General features: G+C 33.0%; 1 protein-coding gene across 1 annotated transcript; it reads right to left on the bottom strand.

The window, feature by feature from the left end:
- Positions 1-10345: 10345 nt before the first annotated feature.
- LOC137390474 (uncharacterized) lies at positions 10346-11116 on the bottom strand. Its single transcript, XM_068076801.1, has one exon. The coding sequence runs from the start codon at positions 11114-11116 to the stop codon at positions 10346-10348; it is 771 nt and encodes a 256-aa protein (XP_067932902.1).
- Positions 11117-21510: the final 10394 nt, after the last annotated feature.

Genomic DNA, 21510 nt, shown 5'->3' with positions numbered 1-21510 from the left:
TAAGCGACACAGATAATTGCTTGAGATTAGCAAAGCACATCTGCCCTTTATCTTTGCTAAACGATATTGTTATGAAAGTAATGTGCAAGCTATCTTCACAACTAACTGTCAACCATGGTAATGTTATGCAGATGTAAGTGTGTCATGAGTAGATTATCAACAAACAAGTTTTTCCAAACTGTTTATATATACCAGTACAGCCTACACTAACAGATGTGTCAATAAAGTACAGTGAGTATGCCTAGGCAAACAATTTAAACCAATTGAAGCTGAATGGTCGAGCTGGTAGCGGCATTCTTGGGAATCAGTTTGCATGTTGTAGGTTTGACTTCCCTATTATGCAATGTTTATCCCAAACCTCCAACCATGGCTTGGAACCAAGGAGGTCCAGGGCTGTTATTACCAGAAAACTAGTAGCCTACCCTGTCAGTCTGGCACGCTGAATTTGCAAAATTATTACACATAGCTGCAAGGTGGTTAAGCTGAGCCATCGTTAGGGTGCACAGCTGCTCCGCCAAATATTTTGAGTTCAATTCTCCATGCAATGTTTTTCCTAACCTCTATATTTAGCTTTAGACAGATGGACAGACACGGCTTTTATTAATATTTTTAGTATCATTCTAAAAACTGTCTTCACAACCGAGTGGCTGGTAGTAGGTGAGCCAAGGCCTTAGCTTGAGGAATTTGACTTTAACGAGTCCTTCTACTGAGGAGTCTTCCTTAAAATTTGACATAAATATTCTTATAAAGTATACCTATATGAGTATAGTCACTGATATGAACCATTACATAAAGAGGGCTCTTGTTTGTAAACTAAGGAAAGAGAAGATAATTCTGACAACTTATGGAGAAGTGCTTTCTGCAAATCCTACTATTTTAACTGATTTTAGATTCATCAGTATTCATAAGAAATCTAGCTCTTAGCAGCACTGTTTTCTAAGTTGTTTGAAAAACTGTTGAGCACTGCCCTCAGAGAGATATGAGAAAAGCTAGCTGATTAATGTCTCAATCACTCCAATTACTACAGATAACACTTTCGCTTGGACATTTTCCAGCCTTCAAAGCTCAAATCTTGCCCTTTGTACATCTTCTTAATATCTTTTTTTTACTCTTGCATCACCTGGGATGGTTATATAACTAATCTTAACCCATGTTGTTTCTTTTATGATTAGTTCTAAACCTTTCATTTTGTCATTTTCAGACACTGGCTCTACCCTATGGTTATACCAATATGCTGTGTGTGGCATGTGATGCTTCTCACAGAAAGTCCAGCAACCTGCTGCAGTCACTTGATCATGTCGATGGTTGTATTATGTTTGTGCAATCTTTGAGCACTCATTTACAATATGGCTGGTACATCTTTTGTCTTACACAATCTGAATTTAACATCATTCATACTCTCCTCAATCCATGCTTTCCTGGCATTGGTTTGCAGTGCTTAGTCTTGTGCTGCTGTTATTAGACTATCTACCTCTTTCTAAAGGCTTCTTCTTGTCATCCACTTTTGTGTCCCCGTACTCTCTGATTACTTGTTTTTATTTGTTATTTTTCATTCATCAGTTTCGGTGTATATTATCTAGCATAGCAAATTTCCGCTTTTCTCTAAATTCTATATTTGTATTCCTTCTTCATTATTAGTTATCAGTTCATTTAAAATATGTATAATTTCTTCACTCTGGTCCTTGTGTATTTCTTCAGAATGCGGCCTTCATACTTTACAGTTATTATTGTTATTATTATTACTAGTCCCATGGCAGTCCGCTGTATCTTGAGGAATGGTCATGTGTGTCGATAATGTGCAGAGAATAAGTATATTTTTGATTATTCTATCCTTAAAGAAGGCAGCTCATTATTGCATGCATTAAGGTAGTTGACTCTTAAGCTGTATACCACACATTTGAAACCAATAAAAACAACGATTTCTAAATCTCTAACCCTGGCTTCAGAGGCCCAGACAAAAATTCCATATACTATAGAAATGATTGACTAGTGTCTGTTCTGTTTGATGTGCTGTTATTAAAGCAGGTAGAAAAAGAATGCCTGAACTGGTTCTTCATTAAATGAAGTAATGCGCTTAAACACTCTCTGCTTGATAAGGTAGCATTTTATTGGCAAAAGGCAATGTTTTATTATTTACAATTATATAAATATAAAATGCTAGTAGAAGCAAGAAAATATCTTCTTTGTAACTATTGATGCATCATTGTAGTAGTAGCCAATGAACTAAGACAAAATAACTGGCGTTTTGCTGCCTTCATCGCAAAACTAGCTGCATGCGATTCTCACAGTATGTTTGTTCAATTGTAGACAGAACAGTGTAAGCTTGTTAATTAGTGGCATGCTTAATGGCCTGTTCATGGTTTTCTGAACACCTGTTAAGAAGTCGATTAACACTTTCAAGCAGTATAGGCCGTGCGCCAAGGCAGTTTATCTTGCATTTCCATTTGCACCGTTTTTCAGGGGAAATTTATGCAGTGCTTTAGACTAATTGTTGTATGGATAATTCAAAGCTGAAGAAGTGCCGTAGCTGTCATTTCCACTTCTATGAGAGATTTGATAAAAATGATTTTTTAGGATTTATCTCCCCTGTAAAAACGATTCTTTCCATAGAAGCATCAGATTAGCAACTTTTTCATCAAAATTATTTTGCAGTGATTTAGAATGTCAGGCTGAAGTCAAAATTTACTTTCTATCTATTGTTGAACATTCCATATCCTATGATTGTTACATGCGCACTTAAATTATATACATGTACATACGTATATGTACATAGGTATATAACCTTAGATTTCAATAGCTTGATTTTACAATTCAAAATAAACACATTATAACTATGTTTTATAAACTGACACTGATGAATCATACAAAATAATAAAAACACATTGTGAACATTTTGTATGTGTTTGAATAATGGTGTTTCTACTTTTGTAGAAGTTATCTTTTAAATTTATTTGTTATTGTATCGTATTTTTTTAATTATGTATCAATATGTTGTTGATTAATTAACATTAATAACCAAAGACAAATTTTTTAGCGTAGTTCTGCATGATCATACTATGTTTGCATAAACTTATTGATGTGTGTTATTTATTTTTGGCACCCTTGGGAGGTAATAAAATACAAACTAATTTAGTTGGTTTTAATGCATTTACAACTTTTTGGATAAAAATGTTAGGTAAACCAGCTGTTCTAGTACCTACCATTCAGTCCCTTTTTGCCATGACCATAACCAGTCAGCCAACATCCACATTTGCAAACTATATTTGTTGTGCAATAAATAAAATGCTATGAATTTTTGTACTTTGTGGAAAAGTAGCCAATTTACAGACAAGTTCGAAAGATAGACTACCATCATCGAAATCAAACCATCAGTACTGTGGTTTTATATTCCCAAACCACTTCTTGGTAATTCAATTCATAATTGGTTTGTTTTTCTTTTACATCACAAAACACTTTGATTTCATGCCTGATAAAAACCTGCCTATAAAAGCTCTGCTGGCAGCCATCAGTTGTGCATTTTATGGCAAACTTTGGTGTAAGGAGACTTAACTTTTGTAGTGTGAACAAATTTTACCAAAGAATTCATTAATTTTGGACACAAATCAACGAGGAGACAACTCCAAGTTCAAAACTACCTCTAACGAAATTAAAAATATATCCACGATAGGAGGCAAAATTGTTCCGCCTCCTATTATCAATTTGCTATACACATTTTAAATAATTTTTATATATACGAAGGCCTCTTATTAGGGGGCCTCCCATCCTACATATTTTGAGTATATATATATATATATATATATATATATATATTTCAAAGACAATTATTACATCTGTTTTAGTGTTGCAGGACGTTTATGTTTACAGGTTCACTAGTGGAGCAGTCGTGTCAGTCGGAAAACTGCCATAAATGGAAGAGAGAGAGACACGAATGTGTGCTGCACAAACCATAATATGTTTTGTTTGAGTTTGCGGCAGTAGATTAATTTGTCATATTATATGAACTAAAACTATCTGAATGGCCACAATTTGGATGGATGTTTTTAATAACAAACTTGTGCTGCGATGAAAAGTTTTTAACTTTTAAAAATTACATAACAACATAATATTGTTGAAGACAATGCAAAACATGATTTGCAAAACATATTGAAAACATTATAGCCCTGTTACCATCTAAGCTGAACTCTTCTCTGATAGATGGATTTATGAAGTGTAATCAGAGCTGTATTGACAGGTACTTTTGAATAGCTCGACTCAATTCCAACGAACCAAATATTATGTTTAATAACTTGATGCTCCTTCTTACTAAGTGAAACAGCTTAATCCACAAACAGCCAACCAGGTGCAAGAAGGGTTTATTAACCCTTTGCCTGAATTGGTGGGTTAATTGATTGCAATGAACTTGACATTGTTTTGAGTTCACTATTGCGTTCAACGCATAAAATCATTTTTTTGTACTTGAATTAGGCAATCAATTGGGACCAGTAAAATTTTCTACATATTTATATTAATAATGACTAGATAACGTTGACAATACATGACTTTTTGGGATGAAGTTGGTTTTACCATACATTCAAACATATTTTTTTCCAAAAATGGTGGCGTGCCTATTTTATTTAGTAGCCAGTTTCCGGTGTGCGTGTAGCAACTGAGAACTTAGCTGAACACCCTAGACCAGTAGAATTGGCAGTCGGTACTCAAGTGTTTACCCAGCATTTAAAGGAAGTTAATATGGCTAGTCTTCATTTTCCCTTATTTGAGGCTTTTGCAACATTCATAATAATGTATCGTTGCTGGATTTGAAATTTTTTCTAGTCAACATGAGCAAATAAAAATTCAAATATATGCCAATAGAGCCTCGTGAGACTAGACTTTCATCGCATTAGCCGATGTGAATACAAGAGATGGAGACATCATTTTGGGCCAGTCTGAGCAGGTTTTTTTAGCCTGAGCGTTATCACCGCAATCAGTTTTTCGATTTCAACCTTCAAATATCTTGAAAATGAGATTACCTAACTCAACAAACAACATATCAACTGATTAAGAAAATAAATACTTTATTTTAAAATCAACTTAAATTTGACGCAACCACATCTTTAAAGATAGCTCGGATAATAATGTGGGGAAATATAAAATATTGGTTTATATTTCATTGCCTAGCATTAAATATTAACTTATTTGAACTGGAGCTATAATTGCAAAAACTTTACAAATCTTTTGATAATGCACTTTGGTCTAAAATAAAATAATTTAAGTTAGCGTGCATAATGAGATTTCAAAAAACTTTTTCAAATTTGTAAAACCAATTGTACTATTTTCAAAAACCACCTGCTTTCGTTTATGTATATTTTGTAGATTATTTGTATGATAGAATGTATAAAAAATATTATATAAAAATATCCTCATATGAAGATTCTCTTTCTCATCGGATTTGGCTGTTGTTTTAAATAACGCTCATGTTTACACGGTAATGTTTGGCAGTTTGTTTGTTCGCTTTATTCATATTAAATAAATAATATAAAAAAATGATAGAAAAATTATGGTGCAATAACGGCCGATATGCACACTAGCAGGACAATTCGAGGCGCAGAGACTGCATTTACAGAAGAAATTGTTAATAAAGAAAACGCGTTTGTGTAAGCAAACTAAGTCAGAACAAATTTATTCCAGAGAGGCCAGCAAGTACAGTTTCAAAGCAGACCTAAAATTGTCATGACTATCAATTTTCATAAGCGAATTGGCAAGGAACTCCATGCTATGATACACAATAGGCAACCCAACTAATGCAACCAGTAGAAGAAGAGGGTGGAAAAGATAAAGCAAATAAGGAACGATGAGTGTTGTAATATGTTGACAAATTAGTTGATATTTAAATTGTGTGAAGGCTAAGAGACATATTCTTAGTTGATATAGTTGCTGTGTGGGCAAAACACGAGAGTTTTTTAACAAATGAGTTGAAAAATAAGAGTTTTCAGGATATGTTATTCTAAGCAATCTATTCTAGATGACCCAAATTTTGTTTAAGTAACTCATCAAAGCATTTCGCCATGATTCCAAGCAATAGACTAATTTACTATTAATTAAAGTATTTTATAAAAGTAAAAGAGGCATTTCTGGAAAAATCAATGAGACCTGGTAAATTAGCCCTGAGCTTTGTCGTAGTTGTTTTCTCAATAGTCCCACATGTCATGACCAGTTTAGTGCACTATCCATTGCGATGGCTAAAAATTTTATGCTTTCCGTCATCTGTATGATTTGTCCTGTTCGAAATGTTTTTTGTTATTCGGAATTTATTTTGTGGATTATGAATAACTATGAATATTTTCTTGTCAACATTCAATGTTAGTTTGTTTTGGTCACACTAATTTTTTATCACATTTAATTCTTTGTTAATTAATGCTCTATCTTTATTTAAATTTTAGCGGTATAAAATAACTTTGCATTATCGGCAAACAGAATAGCTTTAAATTTATCAGTACCCTTTACATGATCAATTTTATATAACAAAATAGTGTTGATTCAAGGATGGATCCTTGTGGTACTCCACAGTTAATTAATAGAGGTTGGGATATTTTTTGTGTTATCATAACACTTTGAATACGATTTGAAAGATAATTTTGAATTAATTCTAAACTTGAATGAGGAAAATATATTCGCTCAAGCTTATTATTCAAAATAGAGAGATCTATCATATCAAAAGACTTTGAGAAGTCAATGAGTACACCTGAAACAAAAAGAATATTGTTTAAAGCAGCAAGAGCATCAATTGTAAACTCTATTGATGCTTTGTGAGTTCATTTCCCTTTTTGAAATCCAAGTTGAGTTTTGGTAATGTTTATTTATTTAATAGTGTAGTTATGCATTTGTTGGTTAATGAGACGCTCAGAAACTTGTGAATAACTGACAGAATAGAAACAGGTCTATAGTTATTAAATAAGAGACTTTTCCTCTATTTTTAGATATGGGCGAAACTGTTGCAAAGTTCATTTTTTATGGGAAAACACATTGTTTTATGCTTAGGTTGAATAGGTAGGCCAAATAATTTGATAGCTCATGCAAATGAGCTTTCACTAACTTTGAGGGAATTGCATTTATGCCTTTTATTGTTCATTCAATAAACTAATGCAAATGAAGGTTTTCTAGAAATGAATCTAAAAAGCTACAAAGATTAATTGCTAGGTACTATGTTATAATTTATGTAAAAAGATTTGTCAAAGATAAATTTTTGTGAAAGATAAATGATGTAATTTATATAAAAAAAATCTGAACCAGAAAGCTGTATTAGTTTTGGCATTCTACATTTAAACAAAGTTGATGAGTCAATAAATAAATACAAGTGAAGGTTTTCTAGAAAATAACAAACATAAAATTTAAAAGGATTATATTTTATGTATTGAGAGTAAAAGTTTGTCTTTTTGTTATAAATTTCAATTAATAGAGTTAACTTTCATACAGAGTTCAAAACATAATTATTACAGGGCCAAAGTTTTTTTGTGCTAAGGAATCAACAATAATTTTTGCTTAAAGAATAGAGAAAACATAATATTATTATGCTTTTGTAGTTATCTTGAGGCGTTGACTGATGTTCTAAAAAAGAATCGAGGAGATTGACCCACCAGAACTGGTCACTGCACTGGTCCTGGAACCAGTGCAGTGCAACTGCAACTGGAACTGCACTGGTCATAAAATGTATTTATTTCGCTGTTTTGAAAACAGACAACATATAGAGATAGCAGCGCGCTTAGAGTTTGCCAGAATTCTAACAGACAATTTCACATTTAGTGTTCAGATTTATTAATTCATTAAAATAGTAGTTTGAATGAACTTTGTTATTAAAATCTTTCGTCATTTCCTATCCATATCAATTTTCTAGCTTCCTTGAAAATTGGCAAACAAATTCATTACTGATATTAATGGGTTCTGTTGGTCCACTATATCCTCAGTAAATATAGAGAACTCAGCTGTGTGATAAGTGTGGAAGGAGATTAAATATTGCTGTCAAAAGTTTAGAAAAAGGTTGGACCCCTGCTGTAGGAAAGTAAACCAATTTTGTCCGCTGCTTTCATAAGTTTTTATGGTGAGAATTACCATATTTAATATTATTAACTAAACAGAATTAAATCTTCTTAAGAAATCTAGCATTTTTTGTGGCTGTCAGCTACTCCTTGATAAATTTAAAGAAGTCCGTCTTTAATTACTAACGGCGGTTTTGATGAAAACTCAGTGCAGGTTAAAATTGGTTCAGATTACTTCAGGTTTAAGTAATCTGAATAATATGGTAATAAAAATACTAACACTTTATACTGATAATAGTAATAATATAATAATTTAGATTAAGAAAGGTGCTAATCAGAAAAATAATAAAACGTTATAAAGGTTTTTGAAACTTTCTACAGTTAAATTATATTTTAACAAAGTTTTAGAATAATGTAATCCACTTATAATATTCAATGTTGAATAACCAGCAAGTTATCATGGCTGCTCATCAAGAGGTAGTAAAACTTGTTCTTGGAATGAGTTCATACAAACTATGTGTATATTTACCTCTCTGGAAGTTGGCTTATCATGCAACCTGACAGATTCAGCTCTTCTAGTGAACTCAATGCAGTGATAGACTCAGGGAGCGCTTTGATAGGGTTATCAGAAAGATTCAACTTTCTCAGCGATTTCAGAGAGCCCAAGCTGCAAATAAAATATTCCGAACAGATTTTTCTCTCACGAAATTTTCATATCCTTAACTTTGGTTTCTCGCAATAGAGTAAGAAACTTTTTTAAACCTATTACTTAATTTTCATAAATTTTTCTATTTATAAGATCATATAAAAGAGCTACAAATGTCTACAAAAAAGTAAGAACCATAGAAGGTTTTAGACTTTTTGCTTTACTTGTTCAGTGTGTTTGAGCACTAACGAATGCTGAATTAAAATAGCATTTGAACCATGAAACTAAAGTGATGTCTCACAATTATATTATTATTACTACACTGACAGTCCTTTGTACCTTGGCAGACTGCCATGTGTAATAATAATTCTTACAAATATTCCTAGGTATGGAGAGGTGGTTGAGTGGTGCAGATGGTATCATGATCAGCAGGAATCTAAATATTCAGATTTTGTTCCTGTGCGGAGCAAACGTTCCTAAAGCTTTCAGCGAGGCGATGAACACAGCTCTTATTGTAGCAAATTTTAGCTTACTGTAGCATATTTGATAAACTTTATAAACAAAATTATACCAAAGCATACAATAAGTTGTTTTAATTAGTTGTAATGTTAATACTTGTTGTTAGTTCCTTTAATAGTCTGAACAAAACATGATCTTTATCTCAAGCTATGAAAATATTCTGTAAAACACAAAAAAATAGTATGTTCTATTTGATTATACAGATCAAACATCTCATCATTCTCAACATTGCTTAATAAAAAACCAAAGGTTGTCAAAAAGAAAACACATGAGTAATATATTTACACTTTGGTTGTTTGTCACAGTGCTTAAATTTTTACCGAAGTTTTCTGACTATTATCACATCATAAAAAATCTTGATAGATTTACATAAACAGAACAAGAACATAAGTGCTAAGGGTTTTGACCAATATTCCTGTTTTAATCATGAAATTATCGTATTAGTTTAATAGCAGCCAATATGCTTTGCTATTCCACATATACACATATTCTTGCATTGACAATGTTGCATCTGACAGTTATGTGGTAAGATTATTCAGGTGAAATGACCACTAAGTGTGAAAGGGTCAATAGAGATAATTGAGATTTCAAATGAAAATGCCTTAGGGTTTTAGTGTATCAAGACTTCTGGTGGCTGGCTAATTCAAGACTGTTTTATTTTTACATTACAAGCAATATATATATGTGTATGCAAGTCATCAATGATTCACCATAGTGACGATTTCAGGTGCAAAGACAACAGCACCAAGAAGCAAACATATTGCCACATTATTGCAATTGTTGACAGTATGATTCAGGTGGCATACTTATGACCCTGATACACTACATCCCTTACCAATTTTACAAAATTGAAAGCTTACGTAATACAGGTACATAGGCTACAAAGGAGGATATGACAATTTTTTGACAATTCAATAAACATATAAACATATTCCTTCCTTTTCTTCCAAAAGCAGAAATATTCACATGAAACATATGCAAGATCTGTTGAGAAGTTCACACAGTACTAACTCAAATTCTGGCTGGACTAAACTAGAAACACTACACACAGTAGATAGCAGAGAGACATCACACACAGTGAATGGCTGAATAACGTCACATTTCAAAATTGAGCAAACAGTGCTGACTGGCTAACTGACTAGTAGATTTACTGGCTAAGCTGACTGACTTAAAACAGGGAATCGTCGTCCTCGTAGTCAAATAATTTCTGTGCCTTCTCAACAGCTCTGATGTTATTCTTTGGGCAGGCAAGGGCTTTTGCTAAATGACCGTTGCCCCCACATTTAAAACATGTGCGCCCTTTTGCTGGGCACTTGTGGTTAATCCGTTGCTCTAAACCACAATCACCACAGATTGCTTGTCCCTTGCTGAAACAACTCCTCTTGACTGCATTCATTTCAGATTTCACATCTGGAAGTGTAATCTGCTCTATAGCGACCTTGGCATTTGCTTCTTGCAATAACACAGTAATATCAGTTAGCTTTGATTCCTCAAGTGCGATCAGCTTTGACCTCAGCATTGTGTCCCGCATGCCACGTAGAAATTGTTCCACTAGGTTGACGTCCAGACTACTGGCAAACTCACATTGGCGAGCTGTCCTTTTCAAGCGGCTGACATATTCATTGAGATTCTCACCCGAATTCTGTCTCATCTCTCTGAATGAAAGTCGTTCCACCAGCCAGTGCTTTGACGTACCAAAGTGCTTGCATACAAGGTCAACTAGGCCACTGTATGTCAAATCCTTAGGCTTCTGTGGGGCTGCCAGATCTCGTATTGTATCGTATTGATAGCCTTTCAAGCCCATGAGAAGCATGTGCTGACGAGAGTCTCCCGTAACCTTGTTCACAGCAAAATATATCTCCAACCGCTCCAAATATGACTCAACACTCGTAGAGTTGTCAAATTCTGGCAAATTAGCCATGGCTTTATTATCTGGCATCCTCGTCGCCAATTTAGTGTATCAAGACTTCTGGTGGCTGGCTAATTCAAGACTGTTTTATTTTTACATTACAAGCAATATATATGTGTATGCAAGTCATCAATGATTCACCATAGTGACGATTTCAGGTGCAAAGACAACAGCACCAAGAAGCAAACATATTGCCACATTATTGCAATTGTTGACAGTATGATTCAGATGGCATACTTATGACCCTGATACACTACAAGGGTCAGTATGCATTCCATAGATATTACAGGCACGGTTAACCTCTAGTTAAAACCACTATAAACTCAAAACTTTAGGGAAAATGTTTTGCAAAATATTGAACGTTTAGGTATACAGTACGCGCTCATACGAGATAAATCATCTATTCCAGGAAAGTAAGGAATTTATGTCATAAGAACAGTAGAATAAATGTACGGCCAAACTCTCCCTTTTAGCTGTGAAAAAACAATAAACTAAACTTTAGTTTTTAATTGGTAAGCTGTTCCACAACTGCAGTATTATTGGTTTGCATCAAAAAATTTTCTCATTAACTTCACTGGTTTTATAGACCATGATTGAGGTACTTTTACAATAAGCTGATTGGGAGCATACCTTCAACGTATATTTACAAAGATTTGCCATTTGCTTCTCAACAGCAGAGTCTATTCTGGAAAGTAAAACTAATAACATATATTGTATGCATCTACGAGAAAGCAAAACAAGATTTTTATTATAACAGTAAACGCGTCTACTAGTTCATTGTCTTTCTGTATCCCGGGAAAAGGTTAAGATCAAAATAACTTTTGACGATACTCCAATTTGTGACATTCACATCGGTAGACCGACGCGATAACACCTGCACGAATCAATCGCCTGGTTTTGCAACGCTCAACAATTGCAAACAGCGTGTGAAGTGCAGTGTCTGATCTACATGAGGAGCACTCCACTGATAAAGAAGATATGAAAAAAGATGAAGATGCAGTTCATTTACCATAATATCTTTGTAGACAGGTGAAAATTTCTTTGAAATTACCCAAACTTTGTACCACAAGACATGCAGTTGATGAAAGTGATAGCAATTTCTACAAGTTGAAATTAAGGCAGCCATGCTGAGGTTATTATTTGGTAAAAAATAAAAAAGGTAAAAACTTTGTTGGTAATAATTATGCTGGTTTGATGAAAGTTATTCAAATTTCAATATTAGTTCTAATTAAAAACTCTTTCTTTTGTGGGTTGTATTTAGTAACTGTAGTAAATTCAGCAGAATGACAGTTTGAAGATATATGATTGCGTCAAAAAGGTCGATTTAATGAAATTAAGACCAATAAAAGGCTAAAAAATCAGCTAGCGTTTGAGGTAATTTTTGTCTTTGAAGACTAACCCGGTCCAGAGATATATGCGTTTGAATGAGGCCATCTTTAGAAAAGCTCAGATTCCAGCGGGTGCTTCATTCGTGACATAATGAGTGATACATGTGAAAAGAGTCCACAAACAATAAATATAAAATCTGTTCTTCAGCCAATCATCATTACGAAATTTTATTATAGGCTATATTAAATGTTATCGCTCGTAAAAGGAGTTGTCTGTGGTGTCAAAGATTCACGTTGTTAGAGGATTACTCCATTACTAGTTAGTTACACACATTTGACTACTAGTAGATTCTAGTAGCTACATGCATCGGCATAATTATTTTACATTAGGCATCAATTAATTGACGACGTTAATGTACTGAATTACTGCACCGACACGTTTTATTGACGAACAACAGAATTGTAACAATGCTCAGTTCAGCGAAAGTGACTCAGATTTTTCTGAGCGTCAGATGATCAAAGATTGGGGCAGAAAACTTATGGTTAAAGCTGACAGGCGTCAGCATCGTTGTGCTGCAGAAGAAGATAGGAGAACGGAGGTAATTTTATCTTTAACTTTGAGTATCCTATACTTATATTCTAAAGTAACGGTAATAATTTTAGCACTCATGAATACATCTACTAATAAGTAAAATTAAATAACTTTTTGCTACTAGAAAAAAAAATTGTTGCATATCTTTTTAACCGTTTCACCTAGTTATAACATTTTATTTAGAATTTTTAGCTAGCAAATTAGATTCATGATTAACATTCATGTTCATTTCTCACTTGATAAAAATGAGGAAAATCGATTGATCAATGCTCATCTTCAACTGTCAGAAAAAAAGCTACGAATTGTTGGCTTGGTGTATTTATGCTTTTGTTTAACATTTATCGTTTGAAAATTACACTCGCAATCTATTTAACTCTCAAATTAGAAGCTTTCAGTAGATACGCGTTAAAACAACATATATATATATATATATATATATATATATGTATTTCAAAGACAATTATTACATTTGTTTTAGTGTTGCAGGACGTTTATGTTTACAGGTTCACTAGTGGAGCAGTCGTGTCAGTCGGAAAACTGCCATAAATGGAAGAGAGAGAGACACGAATGTGTGCTGCACAAACCATAATATGTTTTGTTTGAGTTTACGGCAGTAGATTAATTTGTCATATTATATGAACTAAAACTATCTGAATGGCCACAATTTGGATGGGTTTTTAATAACAAATTTGTGCTGCGATGAAAAGCTTTAACTTTTAAAAATTACATAACAACATAATATTGCTGAAGACAATGCAAAACATGATTTGCAAAACATATTGAAAACATCATAGCCCTGTTACCATCTAAGCTGAATTCTTCTCTGATAGATGGATTTATGAAATGTAATCAGAGCTGTATTGACAGGTACTTTTGAAAAGCTCGACTCAATTCCAACAAACCAAGTATTATGTTTAATAACTTGATGCACCTCCTTACTAAATGAAACAGCTTAGTCCACAAACCACCAACCGGGTGCAAGAAGAGTTTTATTAACCCATTGCCTGAATGGGTGGGTTAATTGATTGCAATGAACTTGACGTTGTTTTGAGTTCACTATTGCGTTCAACGCATAAAATCATTTTTTTGTACTTGAATTAGGCAATCAATTAGGACCAGTAAAATTTTCTACATATTTATATTAATAATGACTGGATAACGTTGACAATACATGACTTTTTGGGATGAAGTTGGTTTTACCATACATTCGAACATATTTTTTCCAAAAATGGCGGTGTGCCAATTTCATTTAGTAGCCAGTTTCCGGTGTGCGTATAGCAACTGAGAACTTAGCTGAATACCGTAGACCGGTAGAATTGGTAGTCGGTAGTCAAATGTTTACACAGCATTTAAAGGAAGTTAATAAGACAAGCCTTCAATTTCCCTTATTTGAGGCTTTTGCAACATTCATAATAATGTATCGTTGCTGGATTTGAAATTTTTTCTAGACAACATGAGTAAATAAAAAATCAAATATATGCCAATAGAGCCTCGTGAGACTAGACTTTCATCGCATTAGCCGATGTGAATACAAGAGATGGAGACATCATTTTGGGCCAGTCTGGGCAGGATTTTTTTAGCCTGAGCGTTATCACCGCAATCAGTTTTTCGATTTCAACCTTCAAATATCTTGAAAATGAGATTACCTAACTCAACAAACAACATATCAACTGATTAAGAAAATAAATACTTTATTTTAAAATCAACTCAAATTTGACGCAACCACATCTTTAAAGATAGCTCGGATAATAATGTGGGAAAATATAAAATATTGGTTTATATTTCATTGCCTAGCATTAAATATTAACTTATTTGAACTGGAGCTATAATTGCAAAAACTTTACAAATCTTTTGATAATGCACTTCGGTCTAAAATAAAATAATTTAAGTTAGCGTGCATAATGAGATTTCAAAAAACTTTTTCAAATTTGTAAAACCAATTGTACTATTTTCAAAACCACCTGCTTTCGTTTATGTATATTTTGTAGATTATTCGTATGATAGAATGTATAAAAAATATTATATAAAAATATCCTCATATGAAGATTCTCTTTCTCATCAGATTTGGCTGTTGTTTTAAATAACGCTCATGTTTACACGGTAATGTTTGGCAGTTTGTTTGTTCGCTTTATTCATATTAAATAAATAATATAAAAATGATAGAAAAATTATGGAGCAATAACGGCCGATATGCACACTAGCAGGACAATTCGAGGCACAGAGACTGCATTTACAGAAGAAATTGTTAATAAAGAAAACGCGTTTGTGTAAGCAAACTAAGTCAGAACAAATCTATTCCAGAGAGGCCAGCAAGTACAGTTTCAAAGCAGACCTAAAAATGTAATGACTATTACAATTGTAAGCAATCTATTCTTGATGACCAAAATTTTGTTTAAGTAACTCATCAAAACACTTCGCCATGATTCCAAGCAATAGACTAATTTACTATTAATTAAAGTATTTTATAAAAGTAAAAGAGGCATTTCTGTAAAAATCAATGAGACCTGGTAAATTAGCCCTGAGCTTTGTCGTAGTTGTTTTCTCAATAGTCCCACATGTCATGACCAGTTTAGTGCACTATCCATTGCGATGGCTAAAAATTTTATGCTATCCGTCATCTGTATGATTTGTCCTGTTCGAAATGTTTTTTGTTAATCGGAATTTATTTTGTGGATTATGAATAACTATGAAATTTTTCTTGTCAACATTCAATGTTAGTTTGTTTTGGTCACACTAATTTTTTATCACATTTAATTCTTTGTTAATTATTGCTCTATCTTTATTCAAATTTTAGCGGTATAAAATAACTTTGCATTATCGGCAAACAGAATAGCTTTAAATTTATCAGTACCCTTTACATGATCAATTTTATATAACAAAATAGTGTTGATCCAATGATGGATCCTTGTGGTACTCCACAGTTAATTAAGAGGTTGGGATATTTTTTGTGTTATTATAACACTTTGAATACGATTTGAAAGATAATTTTGAATTAATTCTAATTTATAGCTCATGTGAATGAGCTTTCACTAACTTTGAAGGAATTGCATTTATGTATTTTATTGCTCATTCAATCAACTAATGCAAATGAAGGTTTTCTACAAATGAATCAAAAAAGCTACAAAGATTAATTGCCCGGTACTATGTTATAATTTATGTAAAAAGATTTGTCAAAGAAATTTTTTTGAAAGATAAATGTAATTTATTTAAAAAAATCTGAACCAGAAAGCTGTATTAGTTTTGGCATTCTACATTTAAACAAAGTCGATGAGTCAATAAATAAATACAAGTGAGGGTTTTCTAGAAAATAACCAACATAAAATTTACAAGGATTATATTTTATGTATTGAGAGCAATAGTTTGTCTTATTGTTATAAATTTCAATTAATAGAGTTAACTTTCATACAGAGTTCAAAACATAATTATTACAGGGCCAGAGTTTTTTTGTGCTAAGGTATCAACAATCATTTTTGTTTAAAGAATAGAGAAAACATAATATTATTATGCTTTTGTAGTTATCTTGAGGCGTTGACTGATGTTCTAAAAAAAGAATCGAGGAGATTGACCCACCAGAAGCTGAGATATAGCCAGCCAAACACAGGTCTACCTAATAACGAATCAGAGGAAAAGCCCTTCGAAAATCCCGAGAATTGTTACATATGAAATCGACTTATTGGACATGTGCTGGAGTTGCGCACCCTTAGCGCTGTTATGTGTATGTGTGTGTGTGTGTGTGTGTGTATGTGTGCGGGTGCGTGTGCGCGTGTGTGGGTATTTATTTTCATCAACCGAAACAATACAGAAAAATAATCTGCATATTAGTAAATATATCAGGTTCAATACAAATTAATGAGAAAATGAAAAAAAATATAGCAAAATTCACTCAACCTGAGCACGAGATAATGATGATAGAGCCATAGGTGCGCTGTAGCCCGGCTAATGTCGCGCAAGCCCCAAAAAAAGTCAACAGCAGCAGAACAAAGGCAGGCCTCAGCCCACCCCCAGTCCGAGAAACAGGAGATAGCTTTTACTTGTTTTTTTGAAGTCAAATTTGTTTACAATTTTCTTCAGTCTGCCAGGTAGGTTATTCCAATAACAGGTTGTTTGATATTGAATAGTTTTTTACCCAGCACTAGACGCAAATAATGGAATATGAAGATTTAGAAGAGAGTGACGAGTGCTATAAGAGTGTGCTAGTCCCCCATTCCCAGATGAATGAAATACAGTATGACCCCTTAGCAGCAGCTTTAACGTATACAACTTATCTATTGGTAAAATATTAGTTTGAGTAAACAATTCTTTTGATGGATAGTCAAAGGGTTTATGACATATAATTTGCACTAGCTTTTTTGAAAGACTTTAATTTTATTTAAAAATATGTCAGGTGAGTTGCCCCAGGATTCGAGGCAGTAAATAAGTTTAGAATTCACCAATGAGTTATATAATGTAATCATTATTTCTCGTGGAAAGTACTTTGATAACCTATAGAAAGTCCAACCGTTGGACGAAGATCCTTTAGTATGTTAAATATATGAGTAGACCAATTTAGGTTATTATCAAGCCAAACACCTAGGAATTTAAAATTATCAGTCTGGTTTAAAATGTTATTTCCTACATGCAGTGAGTGCATTTTTAAATTAAATTCGTTCTGCGAATTTTTCATTGGCATATACTTAGTTTTTTCAATATTAATTGTGAGTTGGTTACTGATGCACCAGCATCGGAAGATTTCCAAATCTGCATTAATCTGAGCTAACATGCTGTTAAGGTTACTTGATTCTAGAAAAAGAGTGGTGTCATCTGCATAAAGAATAGGTTGTAAGCATTTTAATGATTTGCAAAGATTGTTTATATAAATCAAAAACAGTGTTGGGCCCAAAATTGAACCTTGTGGAACCCCACAGGTGACGCGCTTTTCAATAGAAAGTACACCACTAATTTTTGTTCATTGAAATCTGTCGTGTAAATAGCTTTTAACCCAATTAATACTTTGACTACTGAAATTTAATTTTGTAAGTTTTCGTAAAAGTATATCATGGTTAATAGTGTCAAATGCTTTGCTAAAATCAATAAAAATTCTTAAAACACTGTTTCCTTTATTAAAAGCCTCAAAAGTCTTATTTGTAAAAGCTGACAAAGCGTCAGAAGTCCCACGTTTTGTTCTAAAACCAAATTGATAGTTATTCAACAAGCTATTTAGTTCAAGATAGTTTATTATTTGATCATTTACTAGCCTCTCTAATATTTTGCTAAAAATAGGTAAAAGAGATATAGGTCGATAATTTAAAAATAGAACAGATTTTGACTATTGTGCTTCAAATTTTTACTCGATCTCCACGGATATGCTCCGTGTATGCGTGTATAGTCTATATTATGCGATATCCATGATTTGCGGTTTGTTTAGAATAAGAAATGGGAATGTGAATTTTTGGTCATTCATCATCTTTCTACTGTGTACCTACTGCAGCATTCAGTTGACTTTCATGATTATCATCACTATTAATAGACTGTAAGTTCACTACAGCCATAATTTTAAAAAGAATAACTTGACCGTGCTGCTCTTGCTGCAAGAAAAGAAAACGGTAACTTTTGATTTGATTTTTCTATTTATCTATTATCTTATCTATGATTATTTCTTATGATTGTTATAATAATCATAATGAATATTGTAAAAAAAAATATAGCTGTGTATAGAATAAATGATGTAACTAATATAATTTGTAAAAAATTCCAAATGATAACCGAGATTGATGATTGATTTAATTGATTCAATTTATTAGCTATAGTTAAAAAAAATCTAAACAGCGCTAAATATGAGTCTGAATAGGAAAGCTAAGTGGGAGAACAACAAAACTGAGCTGAACTAGCAAGATCGCAAATTGTTGCGAAATAATAGATGCGTGTAATTATTTCAAGCTAAACTAATCTACATGTCAGAGGGACTGGTTCGGAAATTTCAGAGCAATGATTGTTAGGCCCAATTTGATTGTTCTATACTTCCAGGAATTAAACCAATTAAAATAATTGGTTATTAATTAACAATTATAATAACTGGGTAAGAAAATTACATTCATTTCAGTATATTTTGTATGAAACATGTACTATACACTGTTTAGATTTTATAAGGTTCTAGTTTTCCAAAAGGTCATTTGTTAGTCTAATGATACTATTAACTATATAATACTGAATAAGAGTGGTTCAGTGGATGGTGAAGATAATAACTCATTAAGCAAGATATGAGTTCATGCAGTTCACACTTCCCGACTGAAGTCCTCTGAAGTGTTGAGGCATCTACGGTACTGATAATAAATGGCACTAAATAGAGTTTAAAATGCATGGGGTTTGAATCTCTAGGCTGAATTGAATATTTTATACAGAATACACAGTATGAACTTTATTTTTGCTACAAAACGCTTCATCACTAATTTTATAACACAGCTTAAGAAAACAACATACTGTAGTAATTTCATCAAGGCGTTGCAAAAAGGAGTAATGAAAATGACTATACCACTCATTAAAATATAAAAAGGCATGAAGATGAAGAGGTGAATAGGTATCTAGCTTATGGAAGTGATAGAGATGCATGACATAATGTACTCTAACTTAAACGGTACAACATTTGGGGTACTCTATCATTCATTCATCTTTGATATTTTATTTCCCTGGGAACTGATTGATATTTTTAAATTTCGTAGCTTTCTTCTTCAACGCTGTGATGATTCTTAATAATTAAAGCATTCCATGTTATAAATAATTCTAAGTAAAATAGTGTAAATCTACCAGTTTCACATTATTTATTGGTATAATTCATAAAATGAGACAAAGTATATAGAGATTACCAGTATGCAAGTGTGAGTATAGCTTTAAGTTTTAAAATGAAGCTTTAGAATTCTTAAAAATTGGTAAACATCACCACTTTTGAATCTATTGGGTTCTGTATTTGCTGCAACATTTTCAGCAAGTACAGAAAACTCAGCCGATGGACCATTTGAGGAAAAGTTTAAATGTTGCTGACAGAAAGTTGCAATATAAACACGAACAAGTTCAATACGTGAAATTTACGTAAATATGAGCATATTTTTATAAAATCAGTTTATTACTTTACACTGCAGCTAATTTTAATTTAACCAGTTTAAGAGAGTCTTCTTGCAAACACTACCAAAACTTTCAATGAAAGCTTAATGTAGCTCAGTAAAAGGTCATGAACCTGCTAGAGGAACAATATAGTGTTATAAGAATAATATATAACAAAAGCTTCCTATAATGAATCAGTGCGATAGGAGCATAAACTCATGAGCTTTTCTAATGCTGAATGTAGAATTACCTGCAAGTTAACATGACTACTTATCAGAAATTAATTTTTAAATTCAGTTTGGAAACTTGCGGTTGCAAGTTTCAAACCACGTGCTTAATCTCTGAGCTATTGCAACCAGTTTCCAGGTTTATAAACTCATGGTTGCAATCACTGTGAGTTCTAATCCAGCAAGCAGTGAGTTTTTAATTCCAAGATTTTAATAGCTATAGCTGGAGAGGCAGACATCTTTGAGATTTATATAGATTCATGTAGGCCAACAAAGGGGGGTAGACAAACATTGCAGTCTTGCGTTGACAATCAAACGTTTACATATTATGCTAATTTTATACAATTATTTGCTCAAAAAAAAATTTCATAATGTTTCATTGTTTAAGATCAATCAAATTGTCTGTAATAATGCCATGTCAAACAGTTCAGTTACACTGGCAGGTAGTAGCAAAAAGTCAAATAAATAATTGTAAGACGAGAGTTAAAATTCATAACTTAAGTTTACCTCAGCAGGAATCACAGAGCTGCTAGAGACTCATGTAACCTATACATATAGCTTACTAATAGGTTATAGCGACACTGAAAGCTAGTATGAAATTGAGCTTTGTAGAGGCGAAATTATTTTTCAAGTTATAAGTTTAGTCGAATCGAAATATTGAAGTATGTTCATTAAAATGTCATTATAATTTTCAAAGGATTCCTACAAAAAGTTGATGCTTTGATCTTTGCCATCAGAGCATCTACTTGAAGTGTACTTTGCAAATTTTTTTTGCACCAATGTTTTTGTAAATGTCTTTATTAAACCTGTACCCGGTGTCTTTAAACTTATTATATCCTTAATAAAGATGAAAAACTCAGACGTGGTCATGTCGATCTAACAGGCAAGTATGGTTTGTCCAGGTCTTTTTAAAATGGAAAAGTTCAAGAAACTTTGCCTGTAACTTAGGGTTTTTTCACGCATTCTCCTATTATTGAGGACTAAAACCCAGTTTGTTGTTACATACATTGGAGGCTTCTCTTAGTCTCTCAAACTGGGTACCCTGGTCAGTGTGGATTTGCGCTGATAAGCCCATGTAGCATAACATTGCTTTGGCAAAGGCATTTGCCACCACTAAAGCTGTGGTCTCCTGGGGCTGTGGCATCCTGCGACCTTTGTCTGCACCCGGACCTACTTATTCCCTTTCGGAGTTTCCGGCATCAA

Source organism: Watersipora subatra, chromosome 3 (genome assembly GCF_963576615.1).
Source record: "Watersipora subatra chromosome 3, tzWatSuba1.1, whole genome shotgun sequence".
NCBI lineage: Eukaryota > Metazoa > Bryozoa > Gymnolaemata > Cheilostomatida > Watersiporidae > Watersipora > Watersipora subatra.
This window is presented reverse-complemented; position numbering and strand designations above follow the sequence as displayed.